This window comes from Cornus florida, unplaced genomic scaffold (assembly GCF_030987335.1).
Source record: "Cornus florida cultivar Cherokee Brave unplaced genomic scaffold, ASM3098733v1 CherokeeBrave_3.0.0_Hap2_Chr03, whole genome shotgun sequence".
Lineage (NCBI taxonomy): Eukaryota > Viridiplantae > Streptophyta > Magnoliopsida > Cornales > Cornaceae > Cornus > Cornus florida.
The window spans coordinates 69,225,324-69,248,861 of NW_026775573.1; the positions used below are offsets into that span (position 1 = coordinate 69,225,324).

At 38.7% G+C, this 23,538-nt stretch overlaps 2 protein-coding genes across 3 annotated transcripts; both read right to left on the bottom strand.

The window, feature by feature from the left end:
• Nucleotides 1-3,972: 3,972 nt before the first annotated feature.
• LOC132301718 (uncharacterized mitochondrial protein AtMg00810-like) lies at nt 3,973-4,410 on the bottom strand. Its single transcript, XM_059798947.1, has one exon. The coding sequence runs from the start codon at nt 4,408-4,410 to the stop codon at nt 3,973-3,975; it is 438 nt and encodes a 145-aa protein (XP_059654930.1).
• Nucleotides 4,411-7,194: 2,784 nt separating this feature from the next.
• Nucleotides 7,195-16,165, bottom strand: LOC132300726 (uncharacterized). 2 transcript variants are annotated; one of them, XM_059797935.1, is made up of 4 exons: nt 15,876-16,165; nt 15,591-15,770; nt 8,556-8,680; nt 7,411-7,595 (listed from the first exon to the last, which is right to left on the bottom strand). In XM_059797935.1, the coding sequence occupies exons 1-4, from the start codon at nt 16,043-16,045 to the stop codon at nt 7,555-7,557; spliced, it is 516 nt and encodes a 171-aa protein (XP_059653918.1). In that variant the 5' UTR covers nt 16,046-16,165; the 3' UTR covers nt 7,411-7,554. The 2 variants fall into 2 exon arrangements, with proteins under 2 accessions (XP_059653917.1, XP_059653918.1); XM_059797934.1 differs by lacking the exon at nt 8,556-8,680 and having other exon boundaries at nt 7,195-7,595; nt 15,876-16,159.
• Between the last annotated feature and the right edge of the window lie 7,373 nt (nt 16,166-23,538).

Here is a 23,538-nt window from a genome sequence, read left to right on the forward strand (position 1 = left end):
AGCTTAACTACACTAACCCTCACAAAGACAAGACACGTTCATTTTCTTCCTCCGATCTACATGCTGATTTCGTCTGCCACGTTGGCAGTTTTTGATGACGTGGGCCCATTTTTAGTCCTCGTTGGATAGGACTGTTTGGGATGTAGCGGGTCCATTTTGGTTCTAAAGGGATGGACTTTGACTTGGGAAGTATGTTGGTTGCCACGTTGGACAATTTTGATGACATGGACCTACCCAGTTGACCGAAGATTGTGCGGGGTGAAGTGGGGCCTACACAAGTGGAGGGATGTTGATTCGGAAGAATCTGGAGGGAATTGCGTGTGAAAGAGACGAAACGGTGGTTACTTTTTAGGTGAAGTTAATATGCGGGCGTTTCCATGGTAGTAAGATTGAGGTCTCATTATCAGGCGTCTGATCAGAGAATCACTCTTAATGTGCGTATTTTTTATCATTTCCTATCATTTTATAATTCTTCGGTGAGACTATGTGTATAGTTTAGATGCAGAAGGACGATTCGTGTGGGGAAAGTCATTTAGGGTCGGGTGGAGCCTTAGACCGTGCCTAAGGCAGCCAATAGAGAAGTCTCAAAAAAATTTATTCTTTATATATTATAATTTTCTTAAAATTTTTATTTTTTATTTTTATATTAAAGAGAGATTTAATAGTGGTGGACTTAAAAAATTCTATCAATTCTTTTTTCAGGCCCCATTTTTTTTTTTATATATATATTAAAATTTTACTAACATTTTTATTTTCTTCTATTATTAGATCTTACCAATAGAAAGATTTAATAGTAGATCTAAAAGATTTTTATCCTTATTTCATTCTTTTTTTTTATATAGCACGAATATCGGTCCCATAATACACGCATCATTTAAGTTAGGAGTATAATTTAAAAGCAGTACCTCAAAAACTTACCTCCTGAATCTCTGTCAGCGCTGGTATGCCTTTAGGGGCAATTTAAATCCCTATTTCACATTCTCCTTTAATATATATATAAGTCCTCATGATCATTACACCCATATATACTTTATGTTGTAGTGTGAATTGGTGAAACCTTCCATATTTTTCCAAGACTCATGCTACATATTTGTTTTTGTTTTTGTTTTTATTTTTTATTTTTTATTTTCTATTCTTCACATATTTTCTCACTATTTCACTCGGTGAGAAAATTTTGAGCATACTTTATTCTATTGAATAATTTGTTGAAGCCTTAGACTGAATTTTTCAAAATCAGACTTCTAAAACTTAAATTATTTTATACTTTTATTAATTTTTGTTATCATAAAATCATATATTTTGTTTGTAAGTTTTAATAATAATTTTTTTATATATATTGTTGAATATGTTTACTAAAAAGTATAAATCCTAATATGAAAAACTTAAAAAATAAAAAATAGATAAAGTAATTAAATCTAAAAAATGAGCTATTGATAAATTTGTTACAACTAATAATCAAAGCACAACAAAAAAATTAGACGAAAAATCAATAAATGAACAACCAAGTTTTCTAGAGGAATTAGAAGAGTAATTATACATTAACTAAAGAAAAATATATTAGTGAATAAATGTGCAATAAGAAAATCTTTATGAAGAATAAAAATAAAAATAAAAAGTGAAATAAAAAATCATATTCTATTCCCAAAAATATCTATGATCTTGGACAATGAAAAATTATTGATCCAAAAATAAGAGATTTATTAGTAAAAATAGTTCAATTAGATTTAAAGATTTAATTACTCTAAGAATGAAAACTCTAGATATTTTTCAATTAGATATTATGACCGATGTATTAAAAAGATTTGGATATAGTGTTTTGTTTTTTTGTTGCAGGTTATTAGAGATTGAAAAAATTTTACTGCCAAATTTAAAAATTATAAAACATCTTATGACAATATTACTAACATAAAAAGTCACTTTATTTGTTTCGTCTAAGGCCACAAATTATATTGAGCCGCCCGATATGTCATTCTCATTCCCATCCTCGTTTATATCATTTATTACTATCACTTTACAATAATATGGTGAGTCTAGGGTGGTGAGATCAACAATTTTATTATATTTTTCTTTGTGACAAATTAAAAAGAGGGAAATACGAATATAGACACACTCGTTTCAAGAACAGATCACTCTATTAATTAGACTTGAAACGAGACCAATTAATTATTCTGTGTTTATATTAAGATGAATCCTTTCGCACAATACAATGTGTTGTACAGCAGTAGAAGGGCAAGCCCATTTCTACTATACTTTTCATACATGCCATAACCATTATAATTTATAATTTATCAAAGGCTTGATTTTACTTATGAAAAATGATATTTTTGACATCAAGTAACTATCAATTAAAAAACTTACTTTACATGGCAATAAGTTATTAGTACTCTCTGGAATGTTAAATTAATTCTTTTTGAACAAAAATACCTTTTATCTTTCTCTTCTTCATCTCTCTCAGTATATCAGCGAATCTATAATTCTCTCTATGAAATACAGTGACTCGAATGATCCCTTCTTTTCTCTTATTCTTTTCCTTTCTTTCTCTATTGTTTTCAACTAATATCGTATATGGCTAATATGATTTTCACCCAAAAAAAAAAAAAAAAAAAATGATAGAGAAAGAGGAGAGAGATTTGAAGTGGGTTCCATGGCTGTAGGCTTTAACATGGGTATGAAGTTAGCTATGATAGAAGACAACTTAACAGATGTATGCTGGTGGCAAAGACAATGAGTATCGTTTGTGTATGAAGAAGTTGGTGGCTGAGCAAATTTCAACGGAATCTTGACTGAATGTGGGGTTTTCCGGCAACGGATTCACTTATGGCTCTCTCTCACTCCACGCAGGACAGTGGTATGAATGATGTCGGTTTTTGTGTAGTCGAGTGGAATAGCAGTACTATTTTACTTATACATCCAAATATAAATTAAGAGGGGAAGAGCAGCAACACGATACTGTCATTCTCTTTTCTTATTTTTAACCCTTCTCTGAAGAAGAATCGACGAAAATAACTCTATTAGAATGCATTGTAAATTGAATGGAGAGCTTTGTACTTGCACTTTCTTTTATGACGTGTTCTCATTTTCCATTTGAACTCATTATTCTCTTGATATTCTCAATTCAAAAGGAGAGTGCAAAAAAATACACATTTCAGTTCAAACTAAATGCCAAATAATAAGATTTTGAGCCTTACTGTTCACAACCTCATCAAGAATGTTCACAACCAAAACAGCAGGATGATGCCAGCACCAATTCCTTCTATCTTATGCGCGGCTTATTACAACATAGGCAAAGTATCCAATTAGGGAAGAGTCAATACGTGAAGATGTTTCTTTTCTCAATGGATATTGCCATCTCTCACCAATAAAAACTGTTAGAAACAAGAGATAGAGTAATTGTATATTTTAATGTATTAGATATACACAGGGTTTATACAGGTGACGCTGATGCGTGGAGAGTGAAAAAACTAAATCCTATACGGTAAACTTATACATGGTTAGAATATATATTGCACAATACAGTAATAATATATTCTATTATCCTAATTAATTACCAAATCAATTTAGGAGAATTTACATAAATACATTAGGAAATACAATTCACGCTGACACTCCCCTTAAAATTGGAGCATAGATATCTATCATGTTAAACTTGCTAATTACACCATGGAACGCCCTTCTTGAGACTGCCTTCGTGGGTACGTCAGCCAACTGATCTTCAGATCGAATAAACGAAAATTGTATGACTTTTCAATCAAGATTCTCTTTAATAAAATGACGATCAACTTTAAGATGTTTTGTATGGTCATGTTGAACCGAACTATGTGCAATTTCAATGGCTGCCTTATTATCACAATGTAAACTCATCGGTTTCTCATAATCAATCCCCAAATCTTGTACACAACAAGATTTCAACTTTGAAATTGCAATTCGCACACACCATGAGCCATACCTCAGAATTCAGCTTCCGCACTTGATCTAGAAACCACCTTCTGCTTTTGTGCTTCTCCAAGTGACAAGATTACCTTCCACAAAAGCAAAGTAACCCAATGTGGACCTCTTATCAGTCTGACTCCCTACCCAAATAGAATCTGTATATCCTTTAATTCCATAGACCCCATTCTTAGAGAATAGCAATCCTTTTCCTAGTGCATTCTTCAAACACTTTAAGATCCGATACACTGCATTCATATGTTCTTCACTCGGTTCATGCATGAACCGGCTCACCACACTTACTGCATAGGTTATGTTCGGCCTTGTGTGTGACAAATAAATTAGTCTCCCAACTAACTGTTGATAACATCCATTGTCAGTTGGGACCTGAGCCACAGACTCTCCAAGCTTGTGATTCATCCCTAGAGGTGTCTCTGCAGGTTTGCAGGCTAACATTCCAGTCTCAGTTAAAAGATCTAGCATATATTTCCATTATGATAGGGAAATTCCAGCCTTCGACCTTGAGACCTCAATTCCTAAGAAGTACTTGAGTTGGCCGAGATCTTTCATTTCAAATTTTGCTACCAGGTACTCTTGTAACGCTTTTCTCTCACCTGGATCATCTCCTATCAAGACCATATCATCTACATATACAATCAATGTCGTTAATTTCCCCTCTTTGTGTTTTATAAACAAAGTATGATTCGAATTACTTTGTTTATAGCCAAATTCCTTCATTGTGGAGAAGAACCTTCCGAACCAAGCGGGGGGTGACTGCTTCAGACCATACAACGCCTTCTTCAATTTACATACTTTAATTCTACACGAGGATTTGCATTTAGCTCCAAGGGGTAACTCCATATAGACTTCTTCCTCTAAATCTCCATTGAGGAAAGCATTCTTGATGTCAAATTGTTGTAAAGGCCAATCTTGATTTGCTGCTATGGATATAAAAATGCGGATGGTATTAATTTTGGAAACCGGAACAAAAGTCTCTTGATAATCCACTTCGTACTTCTGTGTATATCCCTTCGCAACTAACCTTGCTTTATACCTATCAATATTGCCATCAACCTCGAGTTTCCCTATGAACACCCATCTACACCCAATCAACTTCTTCCCTTTAGGTAATAGACAAAGTTCCCAAGTGTTATTCTTCTAAAGAGCCTCCATTTCATCATTCAATGCCCTGGTCCACTTTGGATCTGCCAATGCATCCTGCACACTACTAGGAATAGACACAGTGGATAATTGATTAATAGAAAATGTATACGATTCTGACAACCTATAGGGGGAAACATAATTAATAATTGGGTACTTAGTTTTAGTTTTGGGATCAAGTTCATATTGTTTCTTCAGTACTCTCCTATTTGACCTCTGTGGATATTTACTGGTACATCTTTTGATGGACAGGAAATTCATTAGGTTCATCAAGAATAGGATTCGAGGTTACCTGAGGAAGAACATTCTGGGTTGATCCTTCAGTTAATGGTGTAGACGTGGGCAACTTTGGAAATGAAGGGGGGTCATTGCTAGAAAAACACGGATTTGTGCATAATTCCGGGTCAACACCGCAGCCTTTACTAGCCGGCACCGCAACGCTCAGACCTGTTTCCTCAAAAACTTCAAAACATCCCCCATTTTCCTCCAATTCGAACAATTCCGTCCCACCATCTTTATTCTTTTCACTATGACTCTCCCCTAGGAGGGAAGACCCAGAAACTCCCCTTGAGTAGTATGGTTCCAATTCTCTAAACAAAGCATCCATGGTCACATGTAACTTCTGAGTTTGAGGATTATAATACCGATGCCCCTTCTGAAACTCCGTGTAACCTACAAAGACACATCGTTTCGCACATAGATCAATTTTACCCTGCAGGACTTTAGGCACGTGAACATAGACCGTACATCAACAATGATTGCATATTTTGTTGGGGAGTTTGAAACTCTATCATACTAAATGGTTTTCGGTTGATTAAATAGGAAGTCGATTTCACTGCCTCACCCCAATACAACTTCGGCATATTCATGCCAAAGAGGGAGGCCTGAACTATTTCCATAATTTGTCTATTCTTTCGCTCTGCTAGCCTATTGAAGTAGAGCTAAAGAATTTCTTTATTGTCATGCCTCATGAAATTAGATATATTTCAAATAATTTCTTTCCTTTTGAATTGCCAAATGAGATTGAAAATCTATCATAATTGGTATGGATAACTAAGAAACAAGTTTATGAAGCACCAAGATCAAATCATCAATGGTATCGAATTTTGCTCATACTCATATATGATATGTAACGAAACTCGAGGACAAGTTTTTCTTGAAGTGAAGGGGATTGATGTAGGACAATTTCTTCATATCTAGTAATTCTTTTTATTTATATTTCTTAGTTATTTTATTTTATATTTTTATAGGAAGTTTAGTTTTAATTAGTTTCTTTTAAGAATTATTTTTCTTTTACCATTAGGTTTCTTTATGTTTTTAATTTTCTTCTAGTGTTAAGTTTTCTTTTATTATAAATACGTGTATTGTCAAGTACACAATTAACTTTTTATTCATTCAATTATCAAATAATATATTAAATTTTTCTGATTTTTTTTTTTCGTTTTGGGGATTCAAAACACCTACCTTGTGAATTCAAGGTAACTTATTTCTCGTAAACGAATTTATCGCTTCCGCTTACGTCAATAGCCGTCACTATTGTGGTACTCCATATCTAGGGTCACTATTGTGGTACTCCATATCTAGGGGCGGAGCTCCCTGTGGACTAACCTAAGCTATAGCCCATGTCCAAAAATAAATAAATAAATAATTAGTACCACTATTACCATTAGCCATAGTCCAGCCCAGCCCAGTCCAAACTGTCCAATCCATAATAAAAACATAAATGATAAATGGCCCAACCCAGAAAACAAACCTACAAACAAATTAGAACTAGAAGATTGAAACAGACCTAGGAACTGTTTGGCACGATGTTATATTGTTTTTGGTGTTTTCATTTTCTTTGCTTGAATTTTTTTTTTTTCCCACTAAATTCTCGACTTGAATTTTTTCTTTAGCCCTTTCTATTTTCAAATTGTGACTCCACCCGTCCATATCATAGTAGTATTAGGTCAATTACTGTGATAGAAACTCCTACCAGTGTCTCTCATACTGAAGAAGTGCTATATCATAATGGAAGTTGAACGGACACCACTAGTTAGTTGTAATCAAAAGCATGGATTACGAGGTATGACCTAACCAACCCCAAATGTTTAGCTACGGTACGTGTTTTTGAGTAGATTGTCCTCTTATTTCAAAGGGGGGAAATATTACAATGATAATTTAGAATAGAATTCCTAGGAGAGCTTCAAATGTTTAGTAGCCTTATGAACAACACCACTAATTCATATGGTATGTGATACATGCATGTATGTATAAACAAGTTTGGTTGGTACATGGTACTAGACTAGTAATCATCTTCTTCTTCTCGGAATCTTCTAATGACAGCAGCAACTGCACCAAAAAGTATGAATAGAGCAAAGATTTCAAATCCACCTCCAATGCCAATAGCAACGCTAGGACCGAACCCATAACCATACCCACCTCCTCCATAGAATGGTACACCGAACCCATAACCATACCCACCTACTAGAGGTGGGGCCAATGGTGGATTGATATAGACATTGGTCCTGCCCAAACAATTAAATTTATTTATTATAAGAAAATGTGGAACAATTTGATTCTTCTACTTAAAAAACAAAAATAAAAAATAAAAAATAAAAAACCCTATCATATAAATAGAAAAACTCAATATATACGGAATATATATAACTTAAAGGTGCGGCAGAGGAAAATGAGACATGGAAAAATTACTATATTTAGATTATATAGTAATTTTTCCACACACAATGAAAAGCTTTGCCAACATTCAGCCGCAATGGGGCCATTCAAGAGCCAACATACGTAAAAGTGCATATGACCCACAAATCAGAATACTTTACAAGATGAATTTATTCTGATCTTAAACCCCGCCATCGAACAACTTTTCGCAATCACCATAAGCATACATGCAAAAATATTTGCCCCTTTTCAGGCTCATTTTAAGTAAATTAATGTGTTGGCAAGTTGCAAAGCAAAATCATATATTCAAGTTGTAATTTGCTTTGAGTCTTTTATGAGAGCTTCAAGATCAAGGTGGTTGTGGTTGTAACGAAAGTGTCAATTGGGTATTAGAAGTTCAAAAATTATTTTAAAGATGTCATTGGACAATGCGCACTTCCTGCCACTAGTCCATGGGGCCATTCAAATCATAAAAATCAATACTGTTAGGTCTTGCACCAGGGAAGCTATATGTATTCACTGATGACGTACCAAACAACAAGGGTTATCTTGAATCTACAAGATATGATAGTTTGAATCCACAAATTAAAAGAAAATTCATAAAGAATTCTGAAATATTATTGATAAAATGTTTTAATTATGAGCATATTTATGATAAAAGAAAATCCTAAAGTAAACTAAAAAATATAAAGAAACTAATTGTAGAAGGATAATTAAAAATTTAAAATTAAACTTCCTAAAAATTATAAAAAATAAAAATAATATAAAACCTAATAAAATCGTCCTACATCAACTGATCCCGCTACTACCTTGAATTGATTTTACAACAAGGAGATAGTAGTTGCACTGATTTAACTTTTGACATGCACTTGTGCACCTGTGTCCAGAGGATTGTTGCGTTGGTCCAACACTGCTTGCACCGGTCCAATTTGTCCTATGCAAATAGGACTTTGGTTCCTGTCAGATATACTTCCCAACTTCTATTTAATCTCCGAGAAACATTGTTCTATAGCAATCGTTTATTAAGAGCTTTTTCAAGAGAAAATTCTAAAAGAATTGTTAAAAAAAAAAATCATTGTTGTGTGTGTTCTCTTTTGATTGTTGATATTGAGCGTCACCATTGACTTCATCAAAGTGATCAGAACAGCAAATCAGTCATATTCTTAGCGTGCTCTAGAGCAAGAGAAAAAGGCGTTTAATCACTATTGATTCAGCGGACTGTGCACACTTAAAAAGACTTCTAGAAATTTCTTCCTATATGTTAATTCTCTCCCAATTGATTGAACCGTAGGTGTGATGATTTACTTCACAAGCGAGGTCTATGGTTCAAGAATACAAAAAGCATCGGACTCCTTCATGCATGCTCCATCTGGCTCGGGAGCAATGAATTTTTTTTATAAAATAATGTAATTTACGGATTAATAGAACGTTTCTCCTTTCTAAGATATGCCAAATAGTTTTTGGTGATTCTAATCTTTTAAAATTATAACTTGTGTTTTTAGGACTAATAATTTATCCGGTCCTTTGTGGGAACTACCTTTAATAAGGAACTTGCAAAAATCATGACCATATCTGCTATTCTAATAATAAAATTAGATAGAGATGAAATTAGAATAATTCCTTTTTTATTTCATTTTTTTGGACTCCGCAAGAATTTGTTGATATTTTTGATTAAATCTTCATCTTCCTAGATGTTCCATAGGAATAAATTGTTATTCTGTTCCTCCACAAAGAAACATTTATTTCAAGTTACAACATAAGAACCGTTTTCAAAATCTTTCTTTGATTCCAGATCAAGGTTAATATATATCTATATATATAAAATTTAAGTATTGAAATCTATATCTATCCGATCACGGCTTCATGTACCAAATATTTTCATATCGATGCATCCGATAGTTTTGTTCCTACAATGTAATGAAGAATGGATGCGAGAAAGAGACTTTCATTTCCAGTCTACTCAAGGGCCTATTGGTTTAGGTAAATATCCAATGTGCTCCCCCGACTAGAGAAGTCATTTTTGGAGGAGAAGCTATGCGCAGAATGAGGTGATTCCTTTGACGTAAATTAGTGTTGATGGTAACTCCAAAGAAACTGAAATTGTTGGACACTAATGCTCCATTTGGTTAGAGGGATGAAAAAATGAATGAAAATGAGAGAAGTATGTAGGTAGACACGACAGCGTGCTCTTCATAAGGATGACTTTCCCACCCTTCGAAAGGTACTCCTTCTTCCACCCGGCAAGTCTTATCTGAAACCACTCTAGCACAGGTCCGAACCCCCTACCCTCCTTGATGGAGATCCCAAAGGCAATCCCAAATAAGAAAAAGGAAAAGAGTCGGCCCCCCACCTAAGAACCGCAGCAAGAGAGGCAATGTCTTGAACCTCCCCTACAAGGACTAACACAATCTTTCCCATATTTACTTTCAGATCACCTGAAAGAAAACCAAAACACACCTCAAGTATCTCAGCTGGGACACATCGGTGCACAAAAAACCAAAGTATCACTACAAACAGCAAAAGGGAAATCTCCAGCTGATGATCCACATCTCAACCCACCCTGAAGCCCGTAATAAATCCTATATCCACAACCCTCCTCATCAGTACTAATACAACTGAGAGCCTCCATGAAAAATGATGAACAAAAAAGGATAAAGAGGATCCCCTGTCTCAAGCCCCAAGAACTGCCAAAGAAACCAATCAGAGATCCATTCATCAGAACCGAGAATCTCACAAATGAGATACAGGAATCAATCCACCTCCTCCATCTCTCCCCGAAGCCTAGCCTCTCAGACATATGGAGCAAAATGCTCCAAATAACATGATTGTAAGCTTTCTCAATATCAAGCTTCCAGACAAGGAATACCACTACTCATCCTAGAATCCACAAACTCACTGGTAACGAGAGCTGAATCCAGGTTCTGACAACCACCGATGAACGCGATTGAAGACACCCCTCAATCTCAAAGCGCTGACCTTAGTTATTAGTTTATTTCTTCACAAATTAAGCACCCAAGATAATATTCACAAGTCGGATATTATACAATATTAGATTTGTTTTTTGTGGAGAGCATAACGAGAAATTTGATGGCTATCCCTTCTTTTCTCATTGCTTCAACAATACTACATTTCATCCAAATGCATCCTTAACTTTCAAGTAGGGAGTTGGGACTTTATAGTCACCAAGGATGATGAGCTAGAAGTCAAGATGTTTTACAACCCTTTGTCACGCCCCACCAAAGGAAGTTGCGCCATGCAGGTGACACACATACGGGTGGCAACGGGGCGGGGGTTCGAGACCTGTTTATCTAAACTCTACCTCGTGACGAGTAAGGAGTGAGTGCGGACGATGTCGTAGCTTTAGATTTCTAATGGTCGGACGACGTCGCAAATTTAAATCTCCATTAGGTCGAACGACGTCTCTTAGTCTTCTCTCTAGAGCAGCGGCAGACTGGCAATTGCAGTGGGCTAGGGTTTGTGAGTCTCTCTAAATGTTTCTCAATTTAACTCTGAAGTCTAAAGAGTCATCTGTGAGAGTCTTAACTCTTGAAACTCTAGCATATAATATATATATATATATATATATATATATATAGGAGGGACTAGTATATAAATATTTAAAAAAAGTAAGGGCATTAATGTAATTTAAAGGTCTGTATATATAATTGGGGCGGGGTCAACACTAAATCTGACCCCGCCCCGAACCCAAGTCGGGTTTTACATAAAATTACCATAACCGCCCCTCCTCCCATTCAGGGGTTACCAAATCAATCTCATTAGGAGCGGGGGCAGGGTGGGAACCCGTCGGGGCGGAGGAAATTGCCACCTATAGACTCACGAACGCCAAAGAATACTCTGCATGGCGTTTGCTTGGCAAGTATAGAGAATTAGCTTCTAGATTCTTCCAAAGTTGCGTGGAGTGCTGTAATGTTTAGAGGCTCGGGATTGCTGAAATTTGTTGTTCGGCTTGTTTGGGGATCAGTTGGTTATGCCCAGGTCTTCCAAAGGCTTGGAGAGATTGTATAGTGGGGGGCCAAGCTCGTGACTTTTGGAGGGTTACGCCTTTGTGCATCTGATGGTGTCTTTGGATTGAAAGAAATAGGAGATACTTTGAAGGAAAGGAGAATCCTATTGGGTCGTAGAAATTATCTATTATAAGTATCCTTTTTTGTTAGGTTTTAGGGAGAAATTGGAAATCCTTGGACGAACCTGTTGATTTTTGGACTCTCGGAGGCCTTACATAGCTTATGAGGGATTCGTTCCCCTTTTGAACGCTTTTAATACAATTCTTACTTATCAAAGTTTTAAAAATAGGGTTAATTACACTGACACCCCCTCAGGTTTGGCTAAATATCACATTAAAATAACTTTCAAAAATTACTATTACTTAGGTCCAATTTTACTTTTCCGTCACTGACAGTGTTAAAATTGTGTGAAAATATAATTCTGCCCCTAATTTTTTAATACAATTTATTCCAAACTATCAATTAACTAAAATGGCTATTTTACCCCTCATTTATTACTCCCACCAACCACACTCCTCATCTCTCTCTTTCTCTCTCTCTCTTAACAATTCTGCTCGAGAATATGAATGGTGATGGTGGTTTTGCAAACATTAGCATATTGGTAGAGGGAGGTCTTGTCTTTAGGGACTATTGAAGATTTAATGGAGGAAAATCTTTTAGTAATTGACGTTGTTTCCTATCAATGAATATTTGGTGTTACTAGAGGAATCAATGGAAAAAATCCTGTGTTTCCTATTTTCTAATTCTTTCTATTCTCATAATTTCTTCTCTTATATAAAGGAGCATCCGCCATTGTATTGTATATGAAATGAGAGAGTATTATAAAAGTGATGTAGCCCTTTGGACTCTTTGTGCCATGGATATAGGTCCTAATGGCTGAACCACATAATATATGTGTATTCTACTTATTTTATTTATCTCTTCACTTCCATTTTATGCTTTACAACATGGAGTCAGAACCTAAGTTATCTTCCTAGGTTCAGACCCCTATTCTGAGGTATTCCCTTAGCATCTGAAATGTTGCTAAGGGTTTCTCAGTGTTATTTGTGACTTATTTGGACTGCCGGTTTGTTCGACAATAATGTTCTTCGCCTTTGCCGTATCTCCGGCAGTTTTTATTGACTTGTTTGGGCTGCCTGTGTGTTCGGTAACATTGTCTTTGTCTTTGTTGTATCTCTGATAGTTTTTATCGAATTGTTCGGGCTGCCGGTGTATTCGATAGCATTGTCCTCGCCGTTGCCGTGTCTCCGGCAGTTTTTTGTTGACTTGTTTGGACTGTCAGTGTGTTCGGTACCATTATTCTTCATCTTCTCTCTTCTCTCTTCATTATTCACACTTGTTGTTACTCGTTATCTCAATGGCAAGTTGGGCATTCATGCTCCAACTTGAGGGGAAATATTGAAGATTTAATGGAGGAATCAATGGAGGAAAATCTTTCAGTAATTGATATTGTTTTATATTATTGAAGATTTGGTGTTACTAGAATAATCAATGGAAAAAAATTCTCCTTATTTCCTATTTTTTCCAATTCTTTCCATTCTCATAATTTTTTCTCCTATATGAAAGAGCCTCCACCATTGTATTGTATATTAATTGAGAGAGTATTATAAAAGTGATGTACCCTTTTGGGCTCTTTGTGCTGTAAATGTAGGCCCTAGTGACTGAACCATGTAATATCTGTGTGTTCTACTTGTTTTATTTATCTCTTCACTTCCGTTTTACGCTTTACAATAGGGGCGATGCTGTCAAGCTCGAGTGAGGAAGAGGGACTTGATGGAGGGAAGGAGGAAAAAGAGAGGTCACTGACCTCGCAAAAGATGTAGGAGAGGAAGATAGCTGCCGACGGTGACCTGCAGCAGGTATGGCGGAGAGCAAGTCGCTGCCATTCTCATGCTGACCAGTCACTGCCCAAAAGCAGTAACCAAACTTGGTTGCTCTTCTGAAATAGTGAGCATAGGTCACTATTTAGAGACCTTCAACAGCGGTCATCGTCGTCCATGACCATGACCCTTGGTTGCTCTTACGACCCCCACGGTCGCCACTAAACATGGCAAAGACCCCTTTGGTCGCAGAGTTCGAACCTAGGTGTGGGTCGCAATTGCGACCCACCAGTTGTTATGATCACTGACCGTCGACCGATTCCAGCGACTGTTGGTCGTCGTAAAGGTGACTAGCAGTCGCCCGCTCGTAAGCATGCTCGTTGTCAGCGACAACTTGCATGCATCTTTTTTTAAAAAAATTTGTTTTAGTGCATTCGCAATCAAATTCTTTCTTACACATCGACGCCTCACCGAACCAAAATCATTGATGATTTAATTATGTTTCAAATTGTCTCAAGCTTTTAAAATCGGTTGCACCCAGTTGTGTCAATTCCCCTTCAATTGATGGAGCATTCGTCGAAGAATTTGGTTGTCAGTTTAGGTTATGTGAATGGGATCACCGACTGTGGTGATCAACAACGACAAAGCTTTGTGGCTTTGTGTGGGTGTGTGTGTATGTGTATGGTTTGGTGGTGGCAACTATAGGAAGTGAAGATAAGAGAGGGAGCTGAGAGAGAAGAAGAAGAAGAGGAGAAAGAAGAGCCGGCTAGGGTTGGTGATATTTAAGTGTAGGAATTTGTGGAATTGGTCTTTACATGATGCAATATATATATATATATATAATATTTTTAAATTTATATAATCAAAGTCAAAGGGTATCCAAGTCATTTCAACCTTTTGTAAGTCAACAGAGAGTGGGTAGCAATGTCATTTTACATGCAAAAAGGGCACTGACATCATTGAAAAGTGACATTTGGGGTGTAAGTAAAAAACAAACCAAATGTTTGTAATGTGAGTGATAGTAATTTTCGAAATTTATTTCAATGTGATATTTGGCTAAATCTGAGTGAGTATCTTATTAATCATTGATTGTAATGCATCATAGTCGTGCATTCGGGAGGCAGATGCCTGTAAATAGGGTAGGAGCCTCATTTGTAACCGTCAAGTCCTACAAAGTGAGTGTAGAGTTGAGAATAGAGTGAGAAACTAGCCTTGTACAAAGCATTCTTCGAATAGAGTAGCAATACAAGTATTTTTTCTATTTGCCAATCAAAGAACTAAGTGTGTGAGTGTTGAAGCCAAGAGGCCACTAGTAAGCGTAGGAGCGTGTTGGCTCGAGTGAGTGACCAAGTCAAAGATACAATGCTTGCGCACTGATATGGTTAGAGTAGTGGAAAATCCCTAGGCCGGTGACACCTTAATATGGTTAGAGTAGTGGAAAATCCCTAGGCTGGTGTCATATTGCTTGGTGTTCTTTTTGTATTTTAGTAATTTATGCCCTTCTTAATATATACCTACATTCTCATACTTACTTTGTGGGGGTGGGGTTGGGTGGCTACAAGAAATAGCTAATAATGAAATATTATTAAGCCTAGACCTAAAACTCTTCTTGGGGGTCTCTATGGAAGAAAAATCTGTAGAGAAGGAAAACAGAGCTACAAGGTTTGTTCCACAAGCTTGAAGCTCTAACAAAGCCATGAAAATGGAAAAGGATGGGACTGTTTCCCAAGTTGCAACTTTTTTTTCATATTTTATTTTCACAAACCTAATAAAGAACTGAAAATTTAAAAGAGTAATTAGATATTATTGGTAATTGTTATTGATTAGCAATTTAGGTGTTCTTGGTTCTCTGTATGAACGCCTTTTCAGTCCATATGTTGCAACTTATTTTAGCTAATTTTCATTAGTTCACAAAATTTGTAAAACTAGGATGGGCGATCAAATAAGTGAATTAGCTAAATTAAGGAATAGAGTGAGCTGCATAGTTTCGTAAAAATACCTTGAATTGTTGATTCTCGGGGAGGAGGGGGAGGAGGAGCGTGGAGCCGATGACCGGAAGGCCTGACCGCCCACTCGACCGCCTGTCTTGGCAGCTGATGCGGGATCAACTGACCCCAGTGTCAAAACACCAGCTGCCAATGTTACAATTGCCAGCTTTCCCAATTGATTCTCATTTTGACTGTAAAATCAGTGCGAAGAAAGAAAAAAGACAAAATTAGGAAAATTACCCAGTTGAAATTAAGAAATAAAAATTATACCAAGTGATCGAGAGAGTTTGTTATACCTGGAGAAATCATCGAGGTCATGTGGTTGATATTTACATGAAATAGTTGCTGTATTCAGAGGAATATTTAGAATTTTCCTTTTGGGTTTGTGGGTTGAAGTACTGAGGGCGTTGGTTAGGAAGCTCTGCTGAGATGAGACTAGAGACATCATGTGGATGGTTGTACTCATATATCAACAATGGAAGGCCAGTATAGTATTTTCTTCTCTCTGACTTCTTTTTATCTGTGCTGCACTAGTGCTTCAATGGAGGCCAATGATAATGGGTGTATTTCTTTTTCTGATATTATTATTTATGTTTTCTACAGAGAAAATAAATAGACTCAACCATTTGATGATTCCGAAGTTGCCACGTGTTTGACAAATAATGGATAATTGGAGGGTTCGAGAGTATGAATTTTTTGCAGTTTCCCAATTAAATTCTTTTTGTAAAGGAGTCGAGATGTTTCCAACATTTTGGGCTCCTCTCTTGAACATTCAGTTCGTGTTTATTTTTGTTATTACACACGAACTGAGCTCAATTAAATTTTTTATATTTAATTAGGATAGAGAGCATACCTCTTTGTATATAACTCATAAAACAATTATGTTAGGAACGAAAAATGGCGGAATACTACAATGCCCTTCTTACATTTAAAATAAAAAATAATAAAAAATTTAGTTAATATAAAATTATTATTATGACTTTTATATACAAAAAGGAAAGCCCTGTTTGGTATATGTTTTACTTCATGTGTTTTTGTTACATGTCTGTTACAGTAGCTCAAAAGTGGTCCAAAGCATGTTTGGTTCTTTATGTTTTGTTTGGAACCATTGTAAAACATTTTAAGAAAAAAGCCCAAAACTTGAAACACCAAAATGGTGTTTTTAGTTGTTTCAGCACTGTTTGGCCCACTTCATGCACTGTAGCGGAGGAAGTAATTCGGCCAAACTTATAACACTCTACAACAAGTATAAAGGCGACGCCAACTTTCTCTCTCCTCCATCGATGTTCTCTGTGGCGATTTAGGGTGATTCGACTATATAGTGCTTGAGTCTTGAAAACTTCGATCAATTCAAGCCTTTTTGCTTAAAACCACCACCGATCTAAAGCTCTTTACACTTTTCGTCAAAGAAGAAGCCAGGTTTGACCCATTTGGTTTAACTTTGTTCGATTAAGTTCAACATATTGACTGTTTTTCTGTATTTTGTTTAGTGTTTTTTGTTGGAAATCCATAGATGGTGTGTAATATTCTTTGATTTTGGAGGTTTTTTTAAAAAAAAATTGATTTTTCCTGAAAATCGTAATTTTTCTTTCAGTTTTACGAGCATAAAACTCTTCTATATTGTTAGATTTGAGCTTATATTTGAAGGGAAACCAATATTTGTGGAAACCCTAAATTTTTCTTTCGGTTTTTGTATTAATTACCACAACAGTGTTGTGTTGGAGCCTAATAATCTTATATTTGTATAAATCCTAAATTTTTATTTCAGTTTTTTTAGATTAATTACCACAATAGTGTTGTTCAATTTGATTTGAAGATTTAAGATACAACTTTCTATTTTAAAGCAACTGTACATTATTATTTTGTTAATAATGAATCTTGATTTACTGTCACCTGAATTCACTTTTTCAGGAAAAGATTTGTTTAAGTGAATTTCTTATTAAGTTGTGTGTAATCTTTTATAATGTATCTGTATTCCTATTTGCAGTATGGATGTATGAATGAGGTTAAATTTTTTCAATTACTGAATTGGAACTTGACATATAAAGAATAATGGAGACCTTTTGTCATTTTGCAAAATTCTTGATTTCTCTTTTGCTTGTTAAAAATGGGAACCAGGAAAGGCGCATAGGAATATAACATGTAACAATTTGATTTTTTGATATTGTATACTGATTGGTGTACAATATGATTGAGGAGGCCCGAAGTGGCATGGGCCGGATATGACTTGCAAACGCGACATCTGGTCCGTACAGATGGGTCAGGCCCATAGAAAGACACTGCCATATGGGCCGAACGCGAATTAGCCCATCAAAGATGACCAGAACTCATAGAGGAACGGGCCTAGATCCAGCAGTCTATCGACATTTGTAAATATCTATAAATAGGAGAAGTAATGAATAGGGTAGGGGAGATATTTTTTAGTTGAAATGCCAGAATTCTAGAGAGAGAAAGAGAGGAGGAATTTCTTGCATCTTCAATTGGCGCCGTCTGTGGGAATCGTGGAAGATTGATTGATCATTGATTAATATCGCGTGGATTCGGACCAATCCGAGGGAACAAAACTCGATCTTTGGGAGTTAGATCTAGATCTGAGCGATTGTGACCTACTCTGGAGAAATTTTAATTCCTGTTGCTTTGGCAGAAGTGGCTTCAGATCTACGCAACAACGAGTTGTTCGATTGTGGCAGGATCTGACGGATTTAGAATTCGGACAATTCAGATCTCGTCAACCGTGAGCATAATTCGGAGAATTCGAAACCAGATCTGAAAAATTCCCACTCACGAAGCTCGGATCTACTCACAAACTTGAGATTAATGCCTTTACTCCGTTCAGGAATAATGATAGGTGAAAGCTCCAATCCGATGGAGGCTGTCCAGCAAACGAAGCTTGAGGAGTTGATGAACTTGATCGAGGCTCTCAAAAAAGAGAATGCAGAATTGAAAGCTGGAATGCAACATCAGCAAATACCCGCGGTTTCGCGTCCACTTCCGGCCAGTGAAGGAGGTGTTCAATCTAATATCGCGCATCAAGGCGAGCAGGACGAGAACAATCAGTCAGCTCTCCACCGTGATGAAAGGAGGATGGATGATTTGCCGCCAAATGCTCGTCGAGTTGAGGATCACGAAGGATCGACTCACGTTAATCCGCGACATGAGCAGATCAGACAGAACGAAGCCATGACCTTCGATCCGCATCGGGAAAGGTTCAACCGAGAGGAGGTGATAGAGGTTGATCGCCGCCAAGTTGCGTCGCCTTGGCGAAGAGAGCTCATAGAGGAACGGTCGTTCGATCCGTCCTACTGGCCCTCCATGGCTACAATCACTCATCGTGGTTCGGAGAGCAGAACCGTAGCTCACAGGGCTACCACTGGGCGCCAAAGAGAGAATGAAGCACTTCGATCCGCGGCTCGGACGGTTGATTCACCATTCACTGACGAGATCCTGAATGCCCCGCATCCAAGGAAGTTTGCTATGCCAGTCTTTATTCTGTTTGACGGAACAACCGATCCGATCCGATCGATCATGTGTACCATATCCAGTTGAAAATGGCCCTGAATACAGAAAACGACGCTTTAATGTGCAAATGTTTCCCTACAAGCCTAGCTGGACCGGCGCTCAGCTGGTTCAAGAACTTGCCTAGGAGCTCCATTGGTAGCTTCCGAGACCTGTGCGATCGGTTCATAAGCCAATACTATGGGAACAAGTGTCCGCCAAAGGACATCTCAAGCCTATTCACAATAAGACAGCACAAAGATGAACGTCTCCAGGCTTTTCTCACCAGGTTTAATCTCACTAAGAGTATGGTGATCGAATGCCACCCTTCTACAGCGGTTCAAGCCTTCAAGTTAGCCATGACACGTGGCACTCCGTTCCATACTAGTCTGGTAGTGAATACGCCGACGACTATGGATGAACTCAATGAAAGAGCCGACGGCTTTGTGCGCCTAGAAGAAGAGGAGGCAGCCAATGCTCGGACAGCGTCGCTTGTGTCGACCGAGGAAAAGTCCAAGGCAAAGATCAGGCAGAAGCAGGCTCAGCCGCAGCGTCAGACCTCCTGGAAGGCAGAAAAGAGGTCCAGGGAGGAAGAGCTGATCACTCCGCTGAAGATCACTCTGGCGAGGCTATATCAGGAGAACAAAGATAAGTTTCATCCACCACTGCCAATTAGGCAACCCCTCGAACAGAGGGATCAGACTAAACATTGTGCTTTCCATTCCGATTTCGGTCATCAGACTAATGAATGCAGGAATTTGAGAAGGCAAGTGGAGATGTTGATAGCTAGAGGGGAGTTCGCGAGTTATGTTCAAGGCTCGGCGACAGAGCAGAATCGACCGATGGAACAAGTAAAAAGGAGTCATAAACAAAGCTCCCACAGTTCACAACCAGTTCGTTTAATCAATGCTATCCACGGTCGACCTAAGCCCAGCGAAGATTCAAATGAGCTACTCCGAGCGCGCCTACGGCAGGCGCAGATGAAGAAAAGGGTCAGTAGTGTGAATACTCTACACCAGCAGATCACATCGATACAGATAAAGTTCGACAGGACAGACCTGCAACGTGTTCAAATCCCCCATGAAGACCCGTTGGTAGTCAGTTTGACAGTGGCGGACTGCCTGGTGCGCAGAGTTCTGATCGATCCCGGGAGCAGTGCGAATGTCATGCCGAGGGACACATTTGATCGGCTCGAGATTAAACCAGAGAGGCTCAAGCCCACTGGAAATCCCCTGTTAGGATTCGATGGCAAGAGGGTGGAGCCCGTCGGAATGGTGGAAGTAGAAGTTCAAGCTGCAGAACGAGCTCTTATGGAAACTTTTGTGGTTATAGAGATTCACCCCTCGTACAATCTCCTGATGGGAAGAGGATGGATTCACAGAGTCCAAGGTGTACCCTCAACTTTACATCAGGTCATGAGGTGCCTCGGACCCGATGGAAAGAAGGTGATCGACATTCGTGGGGATCAAGTTGCAGCCAAAGAGTGTTATTCCGTCACACTAAAGTATGCTGGGAAAGGGAAGGCGCCCGTCCGATCGGCAAGCCCCAGATAGCAATTACAGGAACCTCTGCCCAAGCAGAACAGGGTGGGGGAGTCAGTCGACTTGACCGAAGAGCCCCTTCTGGATGTGCAGATCGATCAGTCCAGGCCAGAGCGAACTACCAGAGTAGGAATAAGACTGACCAGGGAAGAGCAGCAAGAGCTAGTTAACTTCTTGTCTCACAATGCCGATGTATTTGCATGGAGTCACCTAGACATGCCTGGAATTAATCCCTCCGTATCCTGTCATTCCTTGAATGTCAATCCCAATTTCAAACCAGTAAAACAGAAGCAATGAAGATTTGCTCCAGAACGCAACCAAATCATAGCCGAGGAAGTTGATAGGCTGCTTGATGCGGGATTTATCAGAGAAGTACACTACCCTGATTGGTTGTCTAACGTCGTTGTCGTGCAGAAGAAGAATGGGAAATGGCGAGTATGCATTGATTTCACCAATTTGAACAAAACCTGTCCGAAGGATAACTTCTCGCTGCCAAAGATTGATCAAATGGTGGATGCCACCACCGGGTATGAGCGTTTAACCTTTCTGGACGCTTATTCAGGTTATAATCAGATCCCTATGGACCCGGCAGATGAAGAAAAAACTTCTTTTGTAACCGAGCGAGGGACATACTGCTACAAAGTTATGCCTTTCAGACTAAAGAACGCGGGAGCAACTTATCAAAGACTTGTCAGTAAAATTTTCAAAGATCAGGTAGGAAAGATTGTGGAAGCCTATATTGATGATATGGTGGTAAAGAGTAGGAAGAAGGATGATCATCTGAAACATCTGCAAGATATATTTGATGTGCTGAGGCGATATGGGATGAGGCTCAATCCAACCAAGTGCTCGTTCGGTGTGAGTTCCGGTCAGTTTTTGGGACACGTGGTCAACCGCAGAGGCATCGAAGTTAGCCCCGCTCAAGCAGAGGCTTTGATTAAGAATGCCTAGCCAAAGACGATCAGAGAGGTGCAAGCCCTCACAGGACGAATAGCTGCATTAAGTCGATTCATTTCTAAGTTGTCAGACCGCTGCAAGCTGTTCTTTGACATGATTCGGAGTCATGGAAGACAGGTCTGGGGGGATGAGCAACGACAAGCATTGACCCATTTGAAGGAATATATGCAGAATCCACCAGTCCTGTCAGCCCCGGATCCAGAAGAAAAGTTATTTTTGTATCTTGGAGTATCTAGTGTTGCGACAAGTGCCGTTCTGATTCGTTACAAGGAAGGGGTGCAACACCCGGTATTTTATGTCAGTAAAACAATAACCGAGGCAGAACGAAAATACTCGAAGGCCGAACGGGTGATACTTGCACTTGTAAACGCAAAAAGAAAGTTGAGGCATTATTTCAAATCCCACCCTATAACTGTTCTAACAACTTTTCCAATCAGAGTGCTTATGCACAAGCCAGAACTCTCGGGCAGAATGACAAAGTGGGACATAGAGTTAAGTTCATTTGACATAACATATGAGCCGAGAACAGCTGTCAAAGGACAAGCGGTAGCCGATTTCCTGCTAGAATGTGACTCTGAGGATACAGAAGAAGACCTTAGGTGCGGCGCTTGGAAACTTTATGTAGATGGCTCCTCTAACCAGATGGGGGCTGGAATTGAGGTTAAACTGCAAACCCCAGAGGGTACTTCTTTGAGTCAAGCACTCAGACTTGAGTTCCGAGCCACCAATAATGAAGCAGAATACGAGGCGTTGCTGAATGGGTTAAAGTTGGCCAGAGAGCTACAGGTCAGAAGTTTGACTGTTTATAGTGACTCACAGTTGATTGTTCGGCAGGTAAATGGTGAGTACGCGACCAAGGATGACATGATGAAGGCATATCGTTCTGCCATTCTTCATAAAGCCAAGGACTTTACAAAGATTGAATTCATACAGTTACCGAGGGAACAGAACACAGATGCTGACCGGTTAGCATGTAGTGCTTCGAGTTCTGGTGAAACATTGGCGAGGGTGATTCCAATAGGAATATTGACCCAGCCATCTATTTTCGAAGAACCTTTGGACTCTGACCCTTGGCAAGTCAATGTCATACCGTATGAACCGAGTTGGATTGACCCCATCATCACTTATATTCGAGATGGCGTTTTGCCTATGCAAAGGGATGAAGCTAGGAAAATAAAAAAGAATGCTGCAAAATACGCCATTGTGCATAACCAGCTATACAGAAGGTCCTACTCTGGCCCATACTTGAAGTGTGTCACCCCCGCAGAGTCGCAGCAGGTATTGCGAGCTATTCATGAAGGTGATGTGGCAATCATTCTGGCGGAAGATCATTAGCGCATAAAGCAATGACACAAGGGTATTTCTGGCCGAACATGTCAAGAGATGCGGAGGAGTTCTCTCAAAGGTGCGATAAATGCCAACGATATGGGCCATTGATTCACCAACCACCTGAGGAATTGCACGTAATGGCCTCGCCATGGCCTTTCGCGCAATGGGGGATGGATGTGGTCGGTCCTCTGCCAACGACAAGAGCTCAGAACAAGCATGTGTTACTGGCCACGGATTACTTCACTAAGTGGGTGGAAGCAGAACCATATCCAAGCGTGACTCGGACTCATGTGAGACGATTTATTTGGAGCAATATTATCTGCCTTTTCGGCGTTCCAAGGTCAATAGTCATGGATAATGGCACGAACCTCGACAGCAAGCAAGTAAGAGAGCTGCTGGAGGAATATGGAATTAATCAGAAGTTGGCTGCAGTAAGTCATCCTCAGGCCAATGGACAAGCAGAAATTACAAACAGAACAATTTTCGCCTGCATTAAGAAGAAGCTAGAGGACCATAAAGGGAAGTGGTTGGATGAGCTCCCGAACGTCTTGTGGGCTTACAGGACCACCCCAAGGCGGCCGACTGGGGAGAGCCCGTTTGCAATGGCATATGGTACCGAGGCGGTTATACCGGTTGA